The 27,176-nt window shown below is 37.4% G+C and overlaps 1 protein-coding gene, 1 non-coding gene and 1 pseudogene across 2 annotated transcripts in view; 2 read left to right on the forward strand and 1 right to left on the reverse strand.

Annotated features, from left to right (window-relative positions):
- Positions 1-20,982, forward strand: part of LOC140167516 (twitchin-like) — a 55,543-nt gene extending 34,561 nt beyond the window's left edge. Inside the window, exons 33-44 of the mRNA XM_072190823.1 lie at positions 700-1,002; positions 2,974-3,564; positions 4,071-4,367; positions 4,678-4,983; positions 5,854-6,138; positions 7,125-7,421; positions 7,808-8,237; positions 9,412-9,572; positions 10,508-10,612; positions 18,889-19,080; positions 19,614-20,203; positions 20,950-20,982. Coding sequence (XP_072046924.1) covers positions 700-1,002; positions 2,974-3,564; positions 4,071-4,367; positions 4,678-4,983; positions 5,854-6,138; positions 7,125-7,421; positions 7,808-8,237; positions 9,412-9,572; positions 10,508-10,612; positions 18,889-19,080; positions 19,614-20,203; positions 20,950-20,982 — 3,590 coding nt within the window. The remainder of the gene's footprint in view (positions 1-699; positions 1,003-2,973; positions 3,565-4,070; positions 4,368-4,677; positions 4,984-5,853; positions 6,139-7,124; positions 7,422-7,807; positions 8,238-9,411; positions 9,573-10,507; positions 10,613-18,888; positions 19,081-19,613; positions 20,204-20,949) is intronic.
- Positions 9,103-9,176, reverse strand: Trnat-ugu (transfer RNA threonine (anticodon UGU)). The gene has a single exon. It is a non-coding gene; the product is annotated as a tRNA-Thr (tRNA).
- LOC140167517 (twitchin-like) overlaps positions 20,064-27,176 on the forward strand; it is a 118,454-nt pseudogene continuing 111,341 nt past the window's right edge.

Consider the following 27,176-nt stretch of genomic DNA (forward strand, 5'->3'; position numbering starts at 1 on the left):
ATCATTAAAAATATTTAAATAATTAATTCATTTAATAATAATGTTTTTTAAGTTTGTTTTATTCTAGTAACAAGTTTTAAATTATATTTTGTACGCACAAAACCCGAATTTTCCAGATAGGTCAAAGGGCAAAGTGTCCTAAAAAAACCCGGAAGTTACAATAGCGATTTGGCTTATTATTGGGGCCACTTTTTGCACGAGTATCCATTTTCTTATCAGTAGCAATTGGGTCAGACCTCTTCATCATAGTGTTGCTGTAGGTTGGTCGCAAGTCCTCCATACAAAGATTCTGTATGCAAATTGAGTCTCAATGAAAACAAACTGTGGCTAACTTTTTTCTTGTCTTTTTTTGGCAAAAACAACCAACTGTATCAAAAACTTCAACCTTGAGTATATAATTACAAAAGAAGTATTTCACAGATAGTGACATATCTGTCACACCAGTATGGACCACTTTGCGAAATAACTAAGAAGAATTTGCTTAAAAAGTTACCTTTTTCTTGGTTAGCAGCGACGTAGCTTGCGACACCATCACGGCGTCTGCTAACCAAGACTCTGAAAAAGGTAACTTTTAAGCAAATATCAAGAATGACAGAGTCCGATATCAGTATCCATGCTGCTAACAAGAATTTGTTTGCATGAAAGTCCATTACAGGTCAGGAAAATAAAATGTTCTTCTCCACCTCCTTCTTGCTATAGATGTTCCAGAAGCTCCAGGCAAACCAAAGACCACCAACCTGACTGAAGACTCCATGCATGTCCAATGGACTACACCAGAGTCAGACGGCGGCAGTCCCATCTTCAACTATATCCTGGAGAAACGCCAACTGGCCGCCTTGCGCTGGGTGCGTGTGACTGAAGACACAGTGTCAGGAACGGAATTTACAGTGGAGAAGCTTACCCCTGGAGAGGAATATGTGTTTCGTGTGATGGCTGAGAATAAGGCTGGCCCGGGACCGGCAAGTCCACCCTCAGATGTCACTGTGGCTAAGCCACCATATGGTACGAAAGAAATTTTACTATGTTTTTTATATGCTGTAAAAACTAGATAGTTTGAATTTGTGCTTACTATTGAGTGCTTTTAAAACATGCAAACATGAAGAGCCCCATCCATAAAAATGTAAAGGGTTTTGAGCAAATTATCGATACACATAGTTATATACGATCAAGCAAACCTGCACATTTATGTCTTAACATAGTTCAGTTGGTAAAGTGCCAGACTTTCGGTACAATTTCGGTTCAAAACACTCGATAGTAAGCACATATGCCAACTATCAAGTTTTTACGGTATTAGTTGTCTTGCTTGATTTTTTAAATTCATACTGTACAATTTGGGTCACATTTTAAGTTTCCATTCTTTTATTCTTTGCCAAAAAAAGTGACATAATATTTGTAAACTGTAAGGAAGGTTTTCTAGTCATTTTAATGAAAGAAACCTTTAAGGTGAACATGTACTCCATTGCTATTGGTATTTGACTAATGAGGTAGCACGATCTTCCCAACGCAACAAAAACCAGTTACTATCGCTCAGCGATGTAGTATAAATTAGCTTAACTGTTAGCTTAACTGTGGCATTCTATGGGGATGTAATGTCTAGACATCAATTCAAAATTGCTCTGGTGTCCTATAAACACACCAAACGTTGCAACATGTGTAAACATCAAAAATTAACCAAATTTGTTTAAAAACATTGTACACTTATGGCTTTAAGGGCAGAGTAATGGGAGAGAACATGGACCTTTTCGAGCATCATTATTTTTGAATTGTATGTCCAAAGTATATAAAACTATACATTTTTGGAAAGGAAATGAGTCAAGGAATCCCATGGTGATGTCAGATTTGTTCAAAAATATCGAGTTTTTGAGAAAATCACAAAAATACACTTTTTTACCCCAATTTTTTTGTGACAACTTTAAAAAAAATCCGTTCGGAGTAAAAATATTTTATTTAGTTTTTCATGGAGAAGAGACATGAACTTAGGAAAGGTTTTTTTATTTTTTTGAAATTCGTCTAATTTTTCGAAATATTGCAAAAAACATGTGAAAAAAGCAATTTTGTCACTCTATTAAGCAAAAATTGCACATAATGGTGTATATTTTTGTTCAAAACAAATATTTTGAAAAAATGAGAAAACCTTCCCCAGACTTTGATGTGCTCTAAGCGATAGTGCAAAAGTTTACCTTTTGCTTGCATATTTTTCGAGTTATCTTGTCACAAAAATCGTGCAATATTGTCAAAAATGAACTCGAGAAATCGGCGTTTTAGTAAAAAATGTCAAAATAATGCACAAAACGTCCGTATATTTTAAAACGGTAAGACTTTCACGCTTGTAAAAGCTGTATCTGGTGCATGGTCTAAATGTGCATCTTTTTCCACCAATGAATCTATAATGTCTGGTTTTAGTGCGCCAAAATCCAAAATAATTAAAAAATCTAAGTGGCTTTTTCACTACAAATTTTTGTTTTGTTTACATCACATTTGCTGGCGTTAACAACATACCGAATGCGCCTTGACTGCGTTGGATATACGCCAGAGTTATTGCCACGTTCTGCTGACGCGAATCGCTAGCAGTAATCACAATATTTCGCATTCAAGCATTTCTGACTCATTATTTCCGCCAATTTACTAAGCTGTCTTGAGCCATGTGACTTTTTAGAGTTGAAAAGAGTGAAATCAATCAAGCAAAAATACGAATAAATATTGGCAAGTTGTATTTTATCAGTTTCGAGTGAAAGAATACATCTTAGTGTTGATAAATATCAAAAAATCTCAAATTCGGTCGTGGACGAATGTGTCTTCCATTACTCTGGCCTTAACACATAGTAAATGTATTCTTACTTTGGTTTAGTTTGTTATAATTGTAAGCTTAAAAGTTTGCAATGTATTTTGAAAATTTGAAAAAAAATTTTTTTATTGTTTATGGTTTATTCATCCTGTAATAATTGTCTTTCCTAATCATCAATTTACCAACAGATGTTCCAGGTCCACCAGAGAACCTTGAACTTGCCAAGTTGTCACCCACATCAGCTAAACTCAATTGGTCACCACCTGAATCAGACGGTGGTTCCCCCATCACAGGTTACATCATCCAAATAATTGATGAATACACACCACAATGGAGCACCATCACACCGGAACCAACCTTGAATACCCACTACACGCTCAAAGATCTTGAAGAAGGTGTATCGATCTCCTTCCGTGTACTTGCTCAAAACAAGGCCGGTAAAGGACCACCAAGCGATAAGGTTATTCTCAAAGTCTTCCCACCAAGTCCACCAGGTGTACCAGACGTCAGCGATGTCACAAATGTTTCCGCTCAGCTCAACTGGACAGTACCAGAGAACGACGGAGGAACCAAGATCACCGGTTACATCGTCGAGATGAGAGACACACACAAAGACAGATGGCATCGAGCCAACAGGATAGCAACTAAGAATCTGGAATTGGTTGTGCAGGATCTGGTGGAGAACACTGAGTATGAGTTCCGTGTTTTGGCACAGAATAAAGTTGGATTGAGTGAGCCGAGTGGTCCATCTAAGAGAGTTATTGCCAAGTTGCCATACAGTAAGTTGTTGTTCATACAGTGTATGTTTTTGTTTGTTTGTTATATAATTTTGTACCACTACCGGCTAATTTAATGTTTTTTTAAACCTTGGGAAAACACTGAATCAGCCAGCATTTTCACGATGGGTATAAAACAATTTCAAGTTTTAAATTTAGCCCCATTTTATGAAATATGCTTTTGAGGACACAATACACATAATATGAAGTCAACTATTCAAAAAGTTGCAACTAACGCTAATAGTCATGATAATGAGCATAGTTGATGTAGTCACACAACACTAGTAAGCATCACTTTTGATGATTGCAATAAGAGGCTAGGGGATTAGTGTAAGTAGGTCCTGTCTGCAATAGCTGCCCAATAGGACTTGGTGTTTTCTGGACTCTATATTGTACACATGTAAAAAATATGACACCTGGCAGCTATTGCAGATGGGGCTTTTTTGCTTTTACCATCAATATTCAAATCCAACATATTTATGACATTCTTTACATATTTGTATTTATAGCTGTTCCAGATGCGCCATCCAAGCCTGAAATCTCCAAGATTGACCGCAGTGAGATGACTGTTTCCTGGAAACCACCCAAATCTGATGGTGGCTCCAAGATTATTCATTACATCTTGGAGAGGAAAGAACAATACCAAACCCGATGGAACAGTGTTGTCAGGACAACCGATTTGACCTACCAGGTGTTGGGTCTCAAAGAAGGCACCGAGTATCATTTCCGTGTCTCTGCAGAGAACAAAGCTGGTGTTGGTCCACCAAGTGAGCCGTCAGAGGGACACATTGCCAAACCGCCATATGGTAAGTGCTTCAATTTGATAACTTGGTAAAAATTTATAGACTTCTAGGGCAATGTACCAATCACATAAGGCCCCAGCCTACATGTAATAAGCCTATTTTTCTGTATACAAACCATGTGATAATTCATTGCATGTATGTGGATGTGCAGTACTAGAATTGCTTGCAATATCAAATTATTTGATGTTCAGAAAAAAATAGCAATGGTCAAAAGTAGTTAGAACACTTGTGTAAGTAAAAGTATTTCTGTTATATTTGACATTCTCTTGTCACATAACATGTAAAATTCTTTTCTCTTCTGTTCCTATCACAGATGCTCCAGATGAGCCTGGTCGTCCAGAATTCTCCAACAGGAAACCAACGTCAGTCAACCTGACATGGACCCCACCAGAATTTGATGGAGGTGCTCCTATCATAGGATATAACATTGAGAAGAGGGATACCTACCACAACAAATGGACTAAAGATAACATTGCTCCAGAGGTTGGGCTTACCTACAAGGCGACCAATATGACTGAAGGTGTCAACTATGAATTCAGGGTGAAGGCTGTGAATAAAGTGGGCCCTGGTAAACCCAGCCCTGTTGCCAGGTCACCAGTGTATCCACCTGATAAACCAGGTTTGTATTGTTGAATTTTATATATAAATGATTACTTAGTTTTAGATATTCCTGTAACGTGTGTTACTGTCTTTCTGTACGGGTGCGAGTCATGGGTAATTACCAAGGACATGGAAAACAAGATCAATGCATTTGCAACATCTTGCTACAGAGTCATGTTAAACATCAAACGTGTGGATCGGATTCCAAATGAAACCATCTGCAACCTGACCAACACCACTCCACTGGTTGCCAGAGTCAAGTCAGTGTGGATTTTAGAGAGGTGATTCCCTTCTATAGTTTTTCGGCAAGGTTCTTCAGCAGTCTGTGGTGTTCTGATTGGCTAATTGAATCACATCATCATCACATTGGCACTTCATTTGCCGATCAAGGCGCATTACAATGTGTGACCTTGTTTGTTTTACGTGATCATCAGGAATAGCAGTCGGACACCGTACTTAAGAACCTTGCTGAACACCGTAACACCTTACAGGAAATGCTTTCTATAATTAGATTGCCCTTAATCCAGGATGTCAAGAAGCAATATTTCATACAATTAAGCTTATGTAGGTCTAGATACCTCTCATATGCTTAATGCTCTGCATGCTAGCCATAAGCTTCAACATACAAATTCCAAGATTTGAGATATTTTCTCAAAATATATAAGAACCACTGACTAGGCTTGTTTGTACTCGTTTTAATACATTTTTCATGCTGATTCCAAATATGGTCATGAAAATTTAGAATTCTGAAATTTTTTTTTAAAAACATGTTGTCTGCAGTCGACACCTTGATCCTTGATAAGATTTTAATAATAAAGAATATTCGTTTTTGTTGATCAAACATCATGTATCTCATGCATTTATTCCTACTTCATTCTCATCCACATAGGCAAACCTGAAATACATGAAATCACCGACACTGCAGCCACCGTAATCTGGACTGAACCTATCTCAGATGGTGGCAGCTGGATCACAGACTACGTCCTGGAGAAATATGACAAGAAGACAGACAAATGGGTCAGATCCAAGAAGACTGACGGCAAGACCTTGTCGCATAGAGTGGAGGATTTGATTATTAATCATGAGTACAAGTTCCGAGTGACGGCAGAGAATAAGGCTGGCACAGGGTTGCCTAGTGCAGAATCTGATTCTTTCATTGCTAAATTACCATTTGGTAAGATGTAATTTTGTGTAAACCTTAACTTTTTTGGTGAATTTAAAATATTGTCATCCTTTGATAATTCAGTTGTTTTAGATTTACAAATAGAAGAAGTAGACATGATCACATATCCACATGGGAACTTCAGGTCACCATGATGGGATTGGAGAATTTTGAATATTGGACGGAGAACCTTTTCATTTTGTTAGAGGAGTGAGGTGTTTTAGAGGCTATGCCATTATTAAACACGGATGAGAGGTGCTGAAATTACGAAAGTCTACGATATCCTTCTGATGTCACAAAGTCTTGTTAGCTTTTTACTTCCTTCAATCAGTTATGTCAGTGTATTAATGTGCTGACTTAGTGTGCTCATGTATATAAAGCTGAATTTATACTTGATTGCTTTTGGAAAGCAATGGGCAGTTGTCAAATTCGGCATTTGCATTTATACAATATCACAGCAATAGCAATTGCAGACGCCAATTAAAATATTTTAAATGCCACAAAATTCATTTTTAGAACATCCATTGCTGTCAATAATTATTACTTTGAATTAATTCATCACCTAAAGTTAATAATCAAGAAAGGTAAATTAATTAGCAAAATAATAGATCCAGTTGGTTGTAAATGATTGGTTGATGCATTCACGTGTCAAGGGATGTCGATCGAAAGTTGAGATTTCTTTAACTTGCAAAAGTGACACGCTCTGAAAACACTGAGTGAACACTTAGCATGCATGCGAATCGCTTTTCTGTAAAAAAGATTGAGTATAAATTCAGTTTACGGGGAAAGAGTCTTGGCAAGCAGCATATGACTACTGGAAGTTAAGTGATATTCAAGAAAGCAAAAGCCATAGACTAAGCATTCACACCAAAACAGGATCAAGTTGTCAAAGAACACAGTCAACACCGGTTGAAAAATATATGTATGTGTACACCTTGATGATATAAAGCTTCAAAACATCCAAAGTAAAATCTGTCCAATTTATATAATTCTTACAGTTGCACCAACCAGTCCAAGCCAACCACTTGTGGCTGACATCACAGCTCACACCGCTAATCTCAGCTGGTCTGCGCCCGACGATGATGGCGGCAATGCAATCAGCAACTATGTCGTAGAGAAGAGGGATTCTTTCAGCCAGCGATGGGTGCCTATTGCCAAGACAGATGAACCAAATTGTAAGGTTGACGGTTTGATGGAGGGATCGCAGTATGAGTTTAGAGTGGCTGCTCAAAACCAAGCTGGAGTTGGACAGTTTAGTGAAGCTTCAATGCGAATCACAGCTAAGGAGCCATATGGTATGTAATAAAAGTGAAATAGTATGAAGCAAAAATTACATGCCCGTTGTTAATTGTATTTCTTAAAACTCTGAAATGATTATGTATTGCGAACATTTGATGCTGCTTACAAAGTGTGAAAATATTATATGATGAAAATATTGTGTGTTGCAAAAGTCAAAAGTTTAAATGTGATAAGAGCTAATATGTTTAAGTTTATGCGTTTGTGTAGACTTAAGTATTTACAATGATCAGCTTAATATGACAAAATATGTAATGACAGAAAGGGCAGTGATGCAAGGCCTAAAATCTAAGTAGTACATTTGAAAAACACTTCTTAAATAGTACAAAATAAAGAAGTATTATGTGAAATAAATTTAATCCAAATTATTCAATCTATATTACAGAACCACCAGGTCCTCCAGGAACTCCTGACCTCTCCGACATCAAAGGAACCAACCTTACACTAACATGGACCGCACCCACAGATGACGGTGGCGCCGAAATAAAAGAATACATTGTTGAATACAAAGACCAATTCAGCACACGCTGGTCCAAGAAGAACCTTGATACCATCACAGGGTTGACCTACCAAGTAACAGGCCTAACGGAGGAGACAGAATACCAGTTTAGGATCTTAGGAAAGAACAAAGCAGGTGCTGGCAAACCTAGTCAACCAGGACATCTGAAGATGAGTCCACCAGGACCACCTGGTAAACCAGATGTGAGTGATGTGACTGATAAGACCGCCATTGTGAAATGGACGCCACCGGAATATGATGGTGGATGCCATATTACTTCTTACATCATTGAGAAACAAGACACATCCAAAGATAGGTAAGAGGAGGTCTATTGCCCATTTTATTGTGGGTGTATAGTGTGGGTTTTTTTTTTGTGTTTGTAAAGGACTATAAATGAGGATGCACCCCTGAATATAGCTGAACAACCGATGACACCAAGCAAGTAAGAACATGTACAGGTCCCTCCTAGGTTTCATTATCATTGAGGTATAGGACTTTTTATTTTTTCGGAGAAGAGCAGGTAGGGTAACTACTTGATTATATTTCTACATGTTCAAACTACATACTCTGAAAATTTTAGAAAATTTGCACGAGTCCGTTTTTTTAAAATCACATTTTTGTTCCTAAATTGGGGGTTATAGCGCCCTCAACGAGCACTCTCTCCATAGGGCTACATGTAAAGACCAGTTATAGACAAATGGCCCTAAAATAAAACGGACTTGTTCATTTTTCCTCAAATTTTGCATATGATGTAGATTTAACATCTGGAATGTAATGCAAGTGGTGTCGTTGCTGCTCTTCTAAATTCATTTTTAAAATGTCCACCCCAGACCAAGGTGAATTCCCTCTACCTACCAGCATTTTGCAAACAACATAAAAATGCATGTAAGACAAAATGTTAATGTAAAGTCTGGTCTTGGTTGGATAGTAAAAAGTCAATTAAATCCACGGTTTGGAGCTTAGATTTGTGTGTGCCAGATTATGTCACAAATACTGTAGAGTCACACCTCTTGTATGCCAAACCTTAGTGAGATGTTTTGGCAAACTATTTGTGAAATATGTTTCTGAAAATGGTAGTGAGTATTTGGGGAAACTATTTATGCAATTAATGATATAATTAATAAACATAATTTTTCACCAGGTTCGTCGTCGCAAATAATAAAGGAGACAAGTAGAAAAAGTGATCCCGCCTGGGAATCGAACCCAGGACCTCAGGTTTACATGACCTGTGCCTTAACCACTTGGCCACGGGAGCTTTGTGATTAGGCTGGTTGCTGGTTGGGATCAATTTTTCTACTTGTCTCCTATATTATTTAAACAGCGAATCTGGTAAAAAATTATGTTTATTATATATATTTCCTGTCGATCATGCCACTGTTTTTCCATGTAATGATATAATTCTCATTGCCTTTTCAATATGTAGCATTCATTTTGTAGCAATAAGAACACAAAAAACAATCAACTATCAATATTTTTTCTCTTTTTGCTAGATGGATGAAAGCAGCCAAGGTTTCTGCCAGAGAAAAGAAATGCAAGGTTGAAGACTTGGTTGTACACACTGAGTACATCTTCAGAGTCTCAGCTGAGAATAAAGTTGGTACCGGAACACCAAGTGAGCCATCACATGCCTTCACTGCTAAACTTCCTTACGGTAGGTAGTATGTCAAAAACAGATTGATGGAATTATTTTTGTGGGATTTTGAAGTGATAGGGGTTGGTGTGGGTATTGCCAATTAAATATATCTGATCTCAGAAAAATGATAACAATGGACCACCGAATGAAGAGTTTCATCACAAAACACAATAAGCACCAAATATATGAAAATTTCGATAACACTGCCAAAATTGTCGAGTGATGGCATGAGTACAATTTTCACCAACTTGCAATATAGCCAACAGTAAACAGGTGCATAAGTTATTTCTTTTTTGCAAAATGTGATAAACGCCACATCCATTTAACACAATTTGGACTTTTTCTCAAATGGGTTTATGGCATTTTGCGATGAAACTCTACAAATGCACCTTCAACAACTTTAAATGCTAAACTTCTTGTTGTTAAATTGTGCTAAATATACAGTGTTCGAAATATGCCTCAAAAAGTTACAGGCCAGCCGGGCTTGACCTTAAAAACTTACCGGCCAGCCGGGCCGGCAACTAGATGCCAGTCAGAAAAGTTACCGGCCAGGCCAAAAAGTTACAGGCCAATGGCCGGCTGACCGGCCCTATTTCAAACACTGTAAATATACAAAGGTAGTGCTACTGCAGTAACATTATTGAGACAAGATCTGGAAACTTTGCTTTGTATCCAAACTTTTCTGTGGTGAGAAGTGATGTAGTAGAATCACAATGTATAGTGTGAGTGAGATGGGGTGTTTTCTATAATGTTGATATGATGTGGATTTGATAGGTCATATTACATTCATGACTCAGCTGAGTTAAGGGTTATCAAAAAACTGAATACACCTGTTGAGTCAAATAGCCAGGGTACAATACAGGGAATATACATTAAGATCCGGCATGTTGATGCTTGAGTCTTTATGTCAACCTATTACTTAAATCTTTCTTGTGTATGTTTTGTGTCATCAGATGAGCCTAGTGCACCAAGCACACCAATCGTGAGTGATATCACCAGTAAATCAATGACATTGACATGGGAGAAGCCACGTAAAGATGGAGGCAGTCCTATTACAAGTAAGTCGATGAGTCTGTAACAAGTAATAGGTACTAGGATTGGTACAATAAAAGTGGGGTAAGACTGAACTGTTGTGGCAGTCCTATTGTGAAGCCATTTTTCTTAACTTTTAAACATTGAAATCAATCAAAAGGTATCAGTAGCAACTTATCAAATTGAATTTTTTAATTTTTGAAAGATGCACAGTTTTGGTAAACATGATAATTTTATACAAAAATCTTGCAAAGGTATGAAACCGCAGAAGTTACACCTTTCAAATGATTAAAACACAATTTACATTGATATAGGTATGCTTTATGAACTGGACCCTTTATCCTAAAACAATCATGCCTTGTACATTTGAAAATGCTAGTCTGAATAGCAAAACTGGTATCATAGTCAATGCAAATTGTTCTAATCAGTAATTATCATATCCGAATTACTGTAATGCAACAAACATCTGTACATGTGCATGTTATGGTTGTGAATATCTTCAGTGATAAGGATTCATAGAATGTTCAGGCTTGCTTATTTGTTTGACCTATATATCTTTATGGAAATGTATCATTTATTTATTTAATATATCATTATTTAGGGCAAAACTGCATTAACTGACTAGCATAGTTTTCCAACCAGGTCCTATTACAAACAAAAAACAATGTGTTAGAATAATTGTTTTGCAAAAATTAGAGTTCTTTCCAAATTGAAAATATTTTACTTGCCATTAGCATTATCCCCAGACACTGAAATGACGAAAACACATACGCCAAAATTTGGGCCTCTGGTCAGCCATTCAGAAAGAACGCATAATTTATTCAAGCAATGTTTTTAGAAAATTCCTGAATCAGCCAAATAATAATGATTTCTGGACAACTTTTTCGAACGGAGTAAATACCCGACCGAGCCTCCCAACAATTACTGGGAAGCTTGTTGCGCCTATAACCCAAGAGTTCCCCTTAACACACTGGGAACTATTTTGCTAGGCACTCATCTAGCGATCAACTCCTTATCGAGGAGGAAAAGCTCCATATACCAATGGACAAATATTTCGCTAGGCAATCCTCTCCACGATCAACTCCTCTGAGGAGGAAATAAAAAGCTCCATAATACCAATGGAGAGAATATAAAATGCAGCGGACTTACATGAATTAAGCTAGGCAGACATCTAGCGCGTCAAAAGAAATTAAATGGCTGATACCTTTCTCATTTTCCTATTATATTCATATTCAGATTACATAGTGGACATCGGTAAATATACCCATGCCAAATACCCAGTAGGTAGATACCTCCGGATATTGGAACTACTAAATCGAATTTATTAATGTAGTACATGTATAATTCTGTACATTAAATCGATCATTTTATTAAAATGATCCAAAAACTGCCACAAGGACTACTTGTTAACATCCGTACCCTGTACCATGGAATAAGCTATTTCTGATCCCCTCATTTCCTTTGCTAGTAAATTCATTCATTCATATTTAATTTTCATCAATCATCAACATCAATATACAAGTGATACTAATAGCTCAACAAAGTAATAAAATTAAATGTAAACAAGAGTGATTGGTATATAAATAAATCTCAATACATTTAGGCAGTAACAATTAAATCAATATAATTAAATTAGAATAACATTACTATGTATGATTGACCAAAATGCACTTTAAATGCATAATGATATTACGAAAGCGTGCTTGTAGTGGTTTATCACGGAAATACCACACTGCACTGGCAAATGATCTTGAAGTACTTCTACGGTGATAAGCGCCTAACTGATAAGCTGGCTCTCTACAAACACGCCAGTGAATAATACATACATACATAATAAAAACCGCAAGATCCACGCTTGCGATTATTTGAAGAGCCTCTGAATTTTACGGTCGAGGCCTCTTCACCACAGTGGACCATTAACCCGATTTTTTTTTTTGTTTGAACATGTTGAAGGAGTTAATTGCAAAACCCATTATTTTTCGCTGCCAACGCCAAGCAAACACAGTGCCATGCTCTGCACATTTATGAATTCGAATACATAACTAGGATATCATGTCTAATACAAAAGGCAGCCTTTAACAGAAATTAACGCGATAACCAGCCGGCTGCGCAACCTCATAAAAACTTGAACCCAATATTTCATTTTTATTTATACTTTGATGAACAAGAAAAATCTGAGGGCATAGTACTTGGCCCCTGTCTAGCTATCCCATGCCAACCTGGTGTTAATTCCTTCCTTCCTGCTATAAATAAAATTACTCGACCTAAGACTGAAGGGCATTACCACCTAAGACTGAAAGTGGTACCAATTGTATCGATTTTGTTAATGCTTCTGAAGACACACTAGAGTGAACACACCTATACAAATAGAATTTCAGAAAATACAACTGCGCAACAGAATAGAATGTGTTGCTGAGATAGAAATTGAACCTAAAGTGATCTACCCACGCACACTCTCACACCCGTATACAATAGTCATACTCCTATGTAACTCAAAAACCTCAATGTAATTAGAATATTATTCAAATTCAAAGAACTCTCAATCGAATATATTTTCCTTTCTCTTTTCAGTATTTCATCTCATTCCTCATTACCTTTTAATTTGAAGACCGACACTTTATATGTACTTGTCTCACTACTGCGAGACTCAAATTTTATGACACACTATCAAACTCTTGAAATCAATTTTAAACAGATATCAATTATGACATATGGGGAGTGGTGGGTGGGAAAAAAAATTTCTGCATCCGTTCTTGCTGAAAAACTGACAGAGAATGGCCTTAGCTAACAAAATGGCCACCGACGGCTCCAAGCAAGGCTGCCTGTGATTTGCCCGCCTGATACCAAACAAGGCACCCAATTGGCTTCCCATGGAAACCTCGCGTGACATCACGAGGGCTATTCCATTTCAGCAGCAGGGATAATTTTTTGTTTCATTTGATATGTACAAATTAAACTGCATTATCCCCAGACACTGAAATGACGAAAACACATACGCCAAAATTTGGGCCTCTGGTCAGCCATTCAGAAAGAACGCATAATTTATTCAAGCAATGTTTTTAGAAAATTCCTGAATCAGCCAAATAATAATGATTTCTGGACAACTTTTTCGAACGGAGTAAATACCCGACCGAGCCTCCCAACAATTACTGGGAAGCTTGTTGCGCCTATAACCCAAGAGTTCCCCTTAACACACTGGGAACTATTTTGCTAGGCACTCATCTAGCGATCAACTCCTTATCGAGGAGGAAAAGCTCCATATACCAATGGACAAATATTTCGCTAGGCAATCCTCTACACGATATCTCCTCGGAGGAGGAAATAAAAAGCTCCATAATACCAATGGAGAGAATATAAAATGCCATGGACTTACATGAATTCGCTAGGCAGTCATCTAGCGCGTCAAAAGAAATTAAAGGGCTGATACCTTTCTCATTTTCCTATTATATTCATATTCAGATTACATAGTGGACATCGGTAAATATACCCATGCCAAATACCCAGTAGGTAGATACCTCCGGATATTGGAACTACTAAATCGAATTTATTAATGTAGTACATGTATAATTCTGTACATTAAATCGATCATTTTATTAAAATGATCCAAAAACTGCCACCCAAGTTCCTTGTCATCACATGCAAGGAAATTGCCAAACCACCCCCCCCTCGAGATTTTTATGCTTTACAAATAAGGCGAGCTCTTGGCTGTCGTTCCCTTCCTTGTTTATGATCTCCATTATAGTGTTCTTAAATAGTTTGTCCCAACTTATAAACCTGCCATTGTTGGTGGTGACGAATGTTGGTGCTAAAAAGTTTAGGATTTAACTTGACTGATTGGATCAACAGTCCTACCTAGTGAGCATTCTTATGCAGTACTAGTGGAAAAGAATGCCTGCCAATGCTTTGTTTTGGCCATCTGGTACATTCACGTGCGAGAAAACCCGAAAAGAAAACAACAAAACCCACTGACTATTATAACTTCAAAAGGATTGTTTTGAATTATTTGAATTTCCTTCCTTCTGAACATGTGAGATGAGATAATTATGCTACTGTCGAGTGAGTGTCTACTTCTCATATTTTGACCACTGTCAATTATCATGAATGAGTGTTTTAGTAGCTTAATAGGCCTACTATTACTTATTAACGAGTTACCATTGTAAAAATTGTGAATTTCCTTCTGCTTCAGGAGTAACAACTAGGTGATAACCTATTTAAAACACTGACATACCGAAAAACATTACTATACATGTAATCTATGAATTTTAAAGGTTAATTTGCCGTAATTGGAACGAAGAAATAATAATAATAATAATAATACATGGATTTATAAAAGCCCACGATGTAAAAACATCCTCAAGGCGCGGCGCTGCACAGAATCTTAAATTTACACCCACTAAAATAAAAATTAAAATTAAAAATAGGGCCTACATGCTGAACAAAATAGTATACATAAAAAATACGCATGATAGAACTCATATACACACCTTAATATACTAAAACCATGAAAACATAATAATAATGTACAAGAGTTCTGGACTTCGTTTGACTAAGAAATCATTTACCATGAATTTGTTTTTATAATTTCATAATAATCACTCTACTCAATGTAGCCATTAACTATATGTAATATGTTATATGCATATCCTTATGCCTCTGTTAGTAACTACCTACAGTCTATAAGCGAAAACTTACGAGGCGGTGAAATTATAAGTATGCCATAATAGATGATACTGTAATTCAATTAATGACAAATTATTCTCTTTGTTTGATAGATACAATTATTACAACATTTAATCACACACACATGTTTAACTTGATGATAATGAAGATCCAGTCTTTGTTTGATAGATACAGAAAAAATTATTTGCCTTATACAATGCAGGTTTGTTTTACCAAATTTGGTAATAACCGCTCGACTAGCCATTAACAATAGGTAATATATTATATGCATTTCCTTCGGCCTATGTTAACAGACTACCCCCAACCTGTGTCGGAGAATAGTTAGGTGACAAAACGTATAGTGTAAAAGGTAATTTGATTGAAAACATTGCCAATTTGCAATAATTTAATTGATGAATAATTTTTCCCCCAGTAAATAAATTTTATTCGGACTCTGCACCTGCGCACCCCTATCTGCAAATACACAAATTTCCCTTGATTTATTAATATGACCATCTATAAAAATTTGATATGATGACCGATATTTCACTTCAATTTGAATTCTACCCCATAGAATTTGGGGTTATTTCTCCAACTAGCAAAAGTTTGCCGTTATTTCTACAACTAGCAAAAGTCAAGTTGTCGGATGTGCTATGACAACTAAAAGATAATTCATGCAGCAACGAGTTTGGTTAATTAGCTACTCCGAGATAAATCCACTCACTTCAATTGCCTTCAGATCGCTTCAGCATTTAATGTATGACATTTTATCACTAAAATGATCCATTGATGACACCAAGATAATTCTGCAGTTTCCTGCAACCGCTTCCTTCATCTGTTTCTTGTATTATTTGACATGGACATATTGCCCAAGAATAATATATGCCCAATCAGTGGTACAAAATAAATTTTGACATTTCCATCAAGCTATGGAATGATCTTCCTCTTTATTGCAGCTCCATTCAGAGAAGCATTTTTGACATTTTATCACTAAAATGATCCATTGATGACACCAAGATAATTCTGCAGTTTCCTGCAACCGCTTCCTTCATCTGTTTCTTCTATTATTTGACATGGACATATTGCCCAAGAATAATATAAGCCCAATCAGTGGTACAAAATAAATTTTGGCATTTCCATCAAGCTATGGAATGATCTTCCTCTATCCTTTCTTGCTACCGCTTCCTTCATCTGTTTCTTGTATTATTTGACATGGACATATTGCCCAAGAATAATATAAGCCCAATCAGTGGTACAAAATAAATATTGGCATTTCCATCAAGCTATGGAATGATCTTCCTCTATCCTTTATTGCAGCTCCATTCAGTAGAAGCATTTTTGACATGGACTTGTTAGCATACAGCTTCCATAATTGCTTATGCTATTTTTTTTTTTTTTTTAAGAACTGTATAATATATAATCTTTTCGTTCTCACAACTAGCATTTTGGTTCGCCTCCTCGCCATATTAAGGTGCAACAATACTCCATTTGAAGGATACAATGTATCTAATATAGATGAAGATTCTTCGTTATCTGTACATGCTCTAAATGTAGTTAGCCGTTATACACAATAAAATTTTTCACCATTAGAGAAGTTACTGCTTTCCATCATGCTTGTGCTCTAACAAAGATCGTTCCTCCCCATAGAGCCAGGTTACAATTCAAAATATACTCCATCCACTGTCATAGGCATGGTAATTACGGGCTTTCTGTTGCAGATCCCGCAAGATGTCCTCCTTCTACCACCTGTCTCAAGTAACCACATGACCTGCAGTGAATTAAAAGACAGAAAAAGAGAAGCAAATTCTGCCAGCAAAAGCCCTTTTACTTTGTGTATAATTCATGCCTGTCTATAAATGACATCCAATATATTCAACAATTCAACTCCTTTATTAATCTATTTGAACTCCGACAACCTTGGATTGAACTTGTAATAAAGGTCAAAAACACATAATTAAACCCATTTTTTATTCATATTTTAAAATTTATTTATTTATCTATTTATTCTTAAAGGCCGTTTTGTTTTTCATAGACGACATAGACGATAGCGTTGAGGTTACTCTTTTTTTGTTGTGATTCGTTTTATCCAAATAGAAAACCCGGATGGCTTCCAAAATTAGAGCATCAAGTGTCCACGCCATGATGCTTATGTATAAAAGTTTGAAATTGACAATTAAATTCACTCACATGGCTTTTATATACCAAGAGAGAGAATCACGCGTCTACGGCCATGATGATGATTGCGATAAATTGACCATGAAATTCACTCATATTATGACTATTATTATAATTTTACCCAGAGAGAGAGCATCACGTGTCTACGCCCATCATGATTGCGCTAAACGGATTGAAATTAAAATCACTCATATGGTTATTATTATACAAAGACACTGATTTTCCAATTCAGAACAAAATGTTTGAACCATGTTGCCAAAATATTGAAATTGACAATTAAATTCACTCATAATATAATTTTACCAAACAAAGCATCACGTGTCCATCCCATGATGATAACATGTGCTAAATTCACTCATATGGCTATTAAATACCAAGAGAGATTTTCCAATTCAGAACAAAAATTTTGAACCGTGTTGTTATACAACTTTCAATTTCAAACCAGAACAGAAAAAGATTGTGTTCCTTCAGACTGCCTAATATAATTATGATGAACATAGAAATGGTTCAAAACTTTGCTTTCCCTTAATTTCAAGCATTTTCCATTCTCCTACCTGCATGATTTATAATTATTTATGAGGTCAAAACCCCTGATAACCCAGTGACCCCCCCCCCGGCTATATACTGTCGTGATTCAGTGGCCTATGTTAGTAATGTACATACATGTAGGCTATACATGTAGACGACCATGTTTGACAATTTTGAAAGCAAATTTCTCACCGTGTTATTCACTGTTGACGCAAAATACAATACTCTATTTGGCCATCGGCTGTTGCCACCGCTTACAAGCATAGGATAAATATAGTCTCTCTTCTGACAAATGTAATAGCGCTAAGATATCGCCTACAATATTTCCACACATTAGAATTATTCCATACCACCAGTCCGCAATCCCAATCAATAGTACTCAGTACATGCATGACTTCCTCAGATCACTGTTTAGACAATCGACCACGAAAGTTTTATCGAGTTATACATGTTATACAAACAACTCCAGACTGTTCATTGTACCGTCACAATTCATTTCATGTGATGTGATGTGGTGTAAACTGCTTTTTTTCTTTCCAGTTGTTCATATTCGAGGTATCCTTGATGTGTTTTGTGTCCACATCCGTTGGCTTCACCACTACCCACTTTTTTGTAAGCTGTGACGGCCTATTCATTGTCTTATAGTTGAATAAAAATTTCTGCATCCGTTCTGCTGAAAAACTGACAGAGAATGGCCTTAGCTAACAAAATGGCCACCGACGGCTCCAAGCAAGGCTGCCTGTGATTGGCCCGCCTGATACCAAACAAGGCACCCAATTGGCTTCCCATGGAAACATCGCGTGACATCACGAGGGCTATTCCATTTCAGCAGCAGGGATAATTTTTTGTTTCATTTGATATGTACAAATTAAACTGCATTTTGAAAAGGTGAAAGTCAAAATAAATATTATATTGTGGTTTTTTTTCTTCTTTTTTGCAGACTATGTGATTGAGATGAAGGAGCCACACAGCACACGCTGGGTGCCTGTAGCAGAGACTATTGACACTGACTACACTGTGACAGGTCTCAAAGATGGCGCCAACTATGAGTTCAGAGTAGCCGCTCAGAATAAGGCTGGAGTAGGCAAATACAGTGAGGCTACGGAGCCTGTAACTGCAAAAGAACCATATGGTAAGATATGAATGCTTTTTGCAATTACCAAAGAAGTATGCAGATTTCCTTTTCCCCATGTGTAATGCAATGGAAAATCCACCATTTTGGCTTGTCACTTATGTGGAGTTAAATGGTGTACCTGCAGCAAATGCCCAAACAATTATTGGTATCTTAGAGCATGAGCATTATATTTGTGAAAAGTTGTGCTCCTCTTGTGTTATCAGTACAACATATTACCCAAAGGTGATGTGTGACCCACAATTATGGTGGATTTTAGTAAAATCCAAAGGTTTCTCCAGGTTTTGACATTTCAAGAATTAATTTTATTCTATAGTGTAGATGCTTGGTGTGTGAAGATTGGTTTCAGATTTGAAATTGCCATAAAACAATAAATATGAGCTTCAAGCAGCAAATTATTCCATTTAGTATCAAATTTGCAAACCTATTGCAACAAGTATACATACACTGTACATAAAGTACACCGCCACACTCTTTAAACCACACCTTGTCATTAATATTTTGCTTTGTCTTATTTTCTTTTGTCATTGTAGTTGTTCCAGGAGCACCTGGTAAACCAGTTATATCTGATGTCAAACCTGGTACTCTCACCCTAACCTGGACACCACCTGAAGACGATGGTGGTTCACCAATCCTTGGCTACATCGTGGAGAGCAAAGATAAATACAGCAGCCGATGGACCAAAGATAACATAGGTCTTGTCAGACAACCTAAATACGAAGTCATCAACCTCAAGGAAGCCATGGACTACGAATTCCGCATCCTTGCTGAAAACAAAGCTGGTGTTGGTGAAGCTAGCGAGCCTGTCGTGTTCAAAGTCAATGCCCCATCTGCACCGAGTACACCGGTCATCAGCGACATTGGCGCGACCAACGCAACAGCTACCTGGACACCACCAGAGACTGACGGAGGTAGTAAGATCCTTGGCTATATTGTGGAGAAATTGGACACAAAGTCAGAGCATTGGGTTAAAGTTAACAGAAGTCCTATCAAGAATGTGACTTTGAAGATTGAGGATCTTATCGTCAAACATGAGTACCAAGTCAGAGTGTATGCTGAGAACAAAGTGGGCGCTGGCCTCCCAGTGAACCATCAGCTAAATTTACTGCCAAACTTCCATATGGTAAGTGATTGATTTAAAACATTTGGTATGTAATTTGGATAAAAGTGGTGATGTTAGTAGTATTTTCATCCATTAATTAAACTTCATTTGTGATAACTGAGGATAGACAGCTTATAGAGTTTGCGTAAACCCCAAGAAAACAAGCTACCGTAATCAGTCCAATAAGCGCCAGGGCGCTTAACAAAATCATGTTGCGTGGGCGCTTATTTTTACCTGGTTTACCTAATTTTCTCGTAAGGGGCGTTTATTAGAGACAAATTGACGTAGGTTATAAAAGGGTCCTGAGACGTTCTAGTAGCTTTTCTGATGCAGAAAATGTATTGCAAGTTTACACAGGACTTGTAGTCCTCCAGCTTTTCTGATGCAGAAAATGTATTGCAAGTTTACACAGGACTTGTAGTCCTCCAGCTATTTCACTGTATCGACGTCTATCTGTCACTTCAACATTAATGGTACCCTTTAGCAAATTGAAAATACATGGGTGGGCGCTTATTGGGGCATGGGCGCTTATTGGAATGAATACGGTACCTTGTTTACAGCACGCAATTCCAACATCACAATAAATTATTTGAAATAGTGCATCCATTTGAAGAAAGGTGCTGAACTCCCAATATATATTTAGTTCTGCTCTCAGAATGAATCAAAATACAAAGTGACAGTGCACATTAGTGGATACTTGCAAAGCTATACTATTTATGATAATGAATAGAACCTGTATTCTCATTTAATTCTCATCCCTATTTCAGACGACTATGAGTGAAATGTTATGCTCTCTATAGCTAAAACTCTGAATCTAATATACTAATGTTTTCTTTTATTTTGAAACTCCAGACCCACCAGAAGCACCAGCTACTCCTGAGGTCAGTGACATCACTGCCAAGACCATGACGGTTTCATGGAAGAAGCCCAAATCAGATGGCGGAAATGAAATCTCAGGCTACGCCCTGGAGATGAAAGAACCATATAGCTCACGTTGGTCAGTTGTGGCAAAGACACGTCCAAATGAAACTAGCTATAATGTGACTGGATTGCAGGAAGGGAGTCAATATGAGTTCCGTGTTGCCGCTGAAAATAAGGCTGGTGTAGGAGAGTTTAGTAATGCTACAAAGCCAGCATTGGCCAAGAGACCTTATGGTAAGTAGATGGAGAAGCAATTTTAACCCCATGGGATGGGCACTTCTGGTCAAAATTGTTGGTTTTCCCCATGGGCACTTCCAGCCTCTAAGAACTATTTTGATTGGTTAAAAAGAGGGCTTTATCATTTACTGAGCCAATCAGTGATATGGTAAGAATAGTCAGTAGGGCTGGAGGGAATTAAGCTTAAAATTTGTAAGAGATCTCAAATCTCTATTTTGATTGGTTGCTCTAATGGTTATGTCATGTGATGAACCAATCGGAGACACTGGTAGTGAAAAGGCAGTAGTGCCCATGGGTTTATAATAGCAGACAAGTGTTCTGTTTGCCTTGGCTGTGATTTGGTTTATGTGATATGTCCATTTCATGCTGCTGTAAATTTGAACTCCTGGTTATTGACATATATACATTTGTGTATCCCTAATGCATACAAGTTGAAAACTGAAAATAATCTTATTGATAAATAACACACAATACTTTCATCTTCTGTTTCACACAGATGTTCCAGAAGCTCCTGGCACACCAGAAATCAGTAACTCCCAGCCGACAGCCTTGACCCTCACCTGGACACCTCCAGAGAGTGATGGAGGAGCAGAAATCACCAACTACATCATTGAAAAGAAAGACAAATTCAGCACCTGGTGGACAAAGGTCAACATCTCTCAGGTCAAAGCGCATCATTTTGATGTCACTGGACTCATTGAGGGAACTGATTATGAGTTCCGAGTTACTGCTGAGAACAAAGCAGGAGCTGGAAAACCAAGTAATCCAACCTACTTGAAGGTGAGTCTTATGGTCTGATTGAGTAGAGCAAATCATTATTATTCAGAGTGACTCATTTTAATGTCACTGGACTCATTGAGAGAACTGATTATGAGTTCCAAGTTACTGCTGAGAACAAAGCAGGAGCTGAAAAACCAAGCAATCCAACCTACTTGAAGATGAGTTATTTGGTGTTGATAACATAATTTTAAAGGTACTGGACTTGACTGTAAGTCCAGTAATGAATAGCGAGTATTGAATCACTGTTATGACCAAGGTACTGAACTTGACTGAAGTCCAGTAACAAACAGTGATTTTTGAATCACTCTGTGACCCAAGGCTGTAAATGTAACTAGAAAACCAAACAATTCAAGCTACTTTGGATGGTGTATATGAGTTGTTGGAGTTAAACAAGTTATGCTAGTTTATATCAGCAAGAGGCACCAGAGCAATATAAGAGAACCAAAATGTAATGCTATGGGCTGTAGAGAAACTCACAAGGTCTAATTGAGCCACTGAACCTTTATGAAAATAGATCATTTAAACCAAAAGTAAAATAGTGCAATATTGGGCTATTTCATTTTAATGAATCTATACACCCCCATAGAAGAAAATGCCTTAATTTTCCACACAGGGAGTGTGTCTTACATAAGGGATTGGGCTACTTCAATAGTCCATTATTTGCTACATTTTTCTACAGAGTCACACCATGGTATTCTTCAGATGTACTTTCAACTGTTTTTAACATGAAATTATAATAAACGGAACTATGACTTACAATGCAATTTACTTGTTTTCATCTCTTCTAGATCAACAAACCCGATGCGCCAGGCAAACCCGAAGTAAGCGACATCACTGACAAAATGTGCACAGTGAAATGGACTCCACCACAGTCTGACGGAGGTAGCCGTATCACAGGATATTACCTGGAGAAATGTGATGTGGCCACCACGGATAGGTGGGTTAGAGCTAGCAGAGTTGCTATCAAGGAGACTACATACCAAGTGGATGAACTTATTAAAGGAAAGGAGTACATATTCAGAGTGACTGCTGAGAATAAGGTCGGAACGGGACCGGCTAGTGAGCCATCCGAATCCTTTGTGGCTAAACTGCCATATGGTAAGTTTTGTGCAATATTTGTTGTATTGGGTATCTAAATCAAAATTGCTTTTTCAGAGGGAACAGTTTATTTGTGTCAGTTTGGTGCAGTAGAATATGGGAGCAACCATTGCTTGGAGCATATGGATGTTAATATGGTATAGTGTCTGTAACATTGGAAAAAAATGTCTCATTATTATCCATTTAATTTGGATCAATATCTGGAGAAAAGTTTCAAAGATCTCTGCTTTAAGTTATTACAAAGTCCACCTTTGGCAAGTGCAAGCAATTTTCCAAGAAGGGTAACAAAATAATGCAAAGATCTTTATTATGAAACCTGTTGGCACACTTTTTGATAGTTCTATAATTTGAAATCAGCAGGAGCTAATTGGAGGGATTAGTGGTTTTGATTTTTATACCTTTTTCGTAGAGCAACCAGACTATAACAAAAGTGGTGAGAAAGTACTATTCCCAGACAGTTAACAATTGGGATGTTTAAACAAATTTCAAAGGTGTTTATTAATGCAATATAAACCAAATTCCTATTCATTATGAAATTCAGATGTTCCTGAGTCACCTAGCACTCCTGAGATAAGTGACATCACTGGATCATCCATGACATTGTCATGGCAACCACCAGCATCAGATGGAGGTAGCAAGATCACAGGCTATGTTGTGGAAAAGAAAGACCCCTTCAGTGGAAGATGGGTTGCCATAGGAACAACAAAGAACACAACATTTGATGTGCCAAATCTGAAGACGGGAGAGAAATATCAGTTCCGCATTGCTGCTGAAAACAAAGCTGGTGCTAGCACATTCTGCGAGCCTACCAAACCTACCGTTGCTAAAGAGCCATATGGTAAGATGACTTATCAGATCAAAGTCAGCATTAATGACATTGAGATATGGACCAAATTAAAGAATAATGAGCAATAAGTTCATCACTTTGCAACCATGTATGCCATGGTTTTAGGATTGTCAACAAATACTGACAAATACAGGTACTGAGCAAATTAGCAATGTAATAAATCAATTTTTGAAAATTTCCAACTTTGGTCTGACTTGATCAGATCGTGTCACATTATGTACATCATATTGTCAAAGCGGATATTTTTAGATATCGGTATTGAATTGGATATCCAAGCTTGTTCCACAAGTGACCATTTACAGAACCAAAACAAAAAAATAAAAGCATCCTCTTTTCAACAGTCCTAATGATGATAAAAGTGACCCTTATTTTCTATCTTCTTTGTAATTTCTGTAGAAGGAAGGTTAATTTTATTACCCTTCCTGCAATTTTCAACAGGATTTATTTTAAAGCAAGTAATTTTGGTACTCTCACTGTGATTTCTTTTAGGCCAACAACAAGTTTACATTAGACTTATAAATCTAGTCAGTACTCTTCTGAACACACTTTCATGTGAGGAACATAGATATAGGCAACTATTGGGAAATTTTTGTAAAGAAGTAGACTTGTTTATGTTACGGTAACTTTATGATGCAAATATATATATATTTATTTCTCTTTTTGCCATCATCATTATTCTCCCAGATATCCCGGATCCACCAGGTACTCCAGTTGCCTCAGAGACAGGCGAATATGAGATCACCGTAAAGTGGACCGTTCCACCTTCGGATGGAGGCAGTAGGATCACGGGATACAGACTTGAGAAGCAAGACACACCTGGCAGCCGTTGGAGTATGGTCACCATGGAGAAGATTACTGAAATGACTTACACACTGACTGGTCTGAGGGAAGGACAAGAGCTTACATTCAGGGCATTTGCTGAGAACAAAGCTGGTCTTAGTGAGCCTAGTCAGCCATCTAAACCTATCAAAGTCAGACGACCTTATGGTAAGGATAAACCTACTGATTATGTTGTACTTCATTTTCATGTTAATTTACAAATTCCTTTAACCCTAACCGCCTAAAGACTTTTGAGCGATGGAAAGGGAAAGAAGGATGGAATAAAGAGAGAAAGCAATGAAAGAAATTGTTTGCTTTGGGTGGGATTCGAACCTGAGACCCCTCACATGCCAAGCACTAGGTCGGCAACCCTTTGCCATGGGTCTTGGGCTTCGCTGGCCAGCAAAACCGTGCCTATATATCACTTAGGGCAATTGCATCATCACACCACGTGGGATGCACGCACGAACAGCGCATATATCAAGTAGTGTTTTGTAGTACACAGTCCTGTTAGGGTTCAAAAATCTGTCAAGAAGCTAAGCCTGTTAGCAGTAGCAAATAAGGAGAGCTATACCCAAAAAGTCATTGGTGGTTTTAATTCAATTCTTATTTGATTTTGTTTCATTGATCTAATTGGGGTTGAGACTTGAGTAATACTTTTGTTTCAGTTAAATTATGCACTTAGTATGTATGCTCAAAGTTTTAAGAATTAGTATGGTAAGATTAACAATGGAAATTGTGTATTGGGGTGTCCAAGGTTGATTCTGTAGTGAAATCATCTGGGGCTCCCAAGTAAGTCTTATGTCTTCAGATGTTGAGATGAGTGCAAATTGTATTGGTTGTTGAATGTCTGTTAATGCTCATGACTAAAAAAATTAGTAGCAAACCCAAGTTGGACATTCACTATTCATCATATTACTTTATATAGTTATGGTACTGATGAGTGTTATGGTACTAATGAGTGTTATTGGAAACATTATCATTGTGAAGACTTTATAGATATATAAGTACTCATCTAAACATTAACTGTATTTCCATTCAATAGACCCACCGGGTGCACCAGGCAAACCAGAAGTCAGCGAGGTCGACCGTACACGCCTTACACTCAACTGGACAAAACCAAAATCAGATGGTGGTGCACCAATACTGGGATACTACGTGGAGAAGAAGGACAAATTTGCCTCACGCTGGTCAAAGGTCAGCAGTCACTTGGAGATCGAAACTACCATGGTGGTTTCAGGATTGAGGGAGAAGACTGAATACCAATTCCGTGTGATTGCTGAGAATAAGGCTGGACCAGGACCCGCTAGTGAACCTAGTGATACAGTCATGGCCAAGGCACCATTTGGTAAGTTTAATTACTGCTATAGTATGCAGGTCATGTTTGGAAGTTTACTGAACAAAGGAGCTAACCTCTGGGACAATAAAATAACAAAATTCAAAAATTATTTGAAAAAAAATTAATCTAAAATCAGAAATTACTTATTTAGAGAAAAAAAAGCTGTCAAGAGAGTCAAACGTTTTTGTGATCAAAGTAAAAATTAATCCAAGATAAAATAAAAATGGTAGTTATTAAACTTGTTGCATGTTGTAAAAATATGAGTTTGAGGTATGGCCAAAGATAAAGTCCAATATGTTTTTGTCCTTGTATTTTTATTGTTATCAATTTGAAAAAAAATATACTATCTCAGGAATCATAATTCCAATCTGTTGGCATTTTCAACATTTTGTGACCTATGAAATGAGAAGGAACATTAAGTAAGGGAAACTTTCTTGGTCAAACAAGAGACTCAATTTTCTTCATTGCACCATGTATTTACAAATACGTGCAAGATTGGTTTTACTTGTGTTTCATGTTACATTGCAAAAATGTCTTAAAGTCTTTGAGAATCAACTTGTGAAATATTTAAATTGACAGACATCCCAAGTCAACCTGGCAAACCAAAGGTCACCAAGTCCACTGCTAACTCAGCAACTTTCAAGTGGGACACCCCTGAGACTGATGGTGGCGCACCAATCAAGGGTTACATCGTCGAGAAGAAGGAGCGCTTTGCTTCTCGCTGGCTGCGTGTTAACAAAGACGACCTAGTAGTTGACACAGAGTGTACTGCACTGGACCTTGTGGTTGGATCAGAGTATCAATTCAGAGTGACTGCTGAGAACAAAGCTGGACTTAGTAAACCATCTGAGCCATCAGATGGAGTGACTATCAAGCCACCCTATGGTAAGTTTGGTTAATAAATTTACTTTTGAGTGCCAACTGCATAACCTGGAGATGTCAAAGTGCTGGTG

The sequence above is a fragment of the Amphiura filiformis genome, chromosome 13 (genome assembly GCF_039555335.1).
Source record: "Amphiura filiformis chromosome 13, Afil_fr2py, whole genome shotgun sequence".
Taxonomy (NCBI): domain Eukaryota; kingdom Metazoa; phylum Echinodermata; class Ophiuroidea; order Amphilepidida; family Amphiuridae; genus Amphiura; species Amphiura filiformis.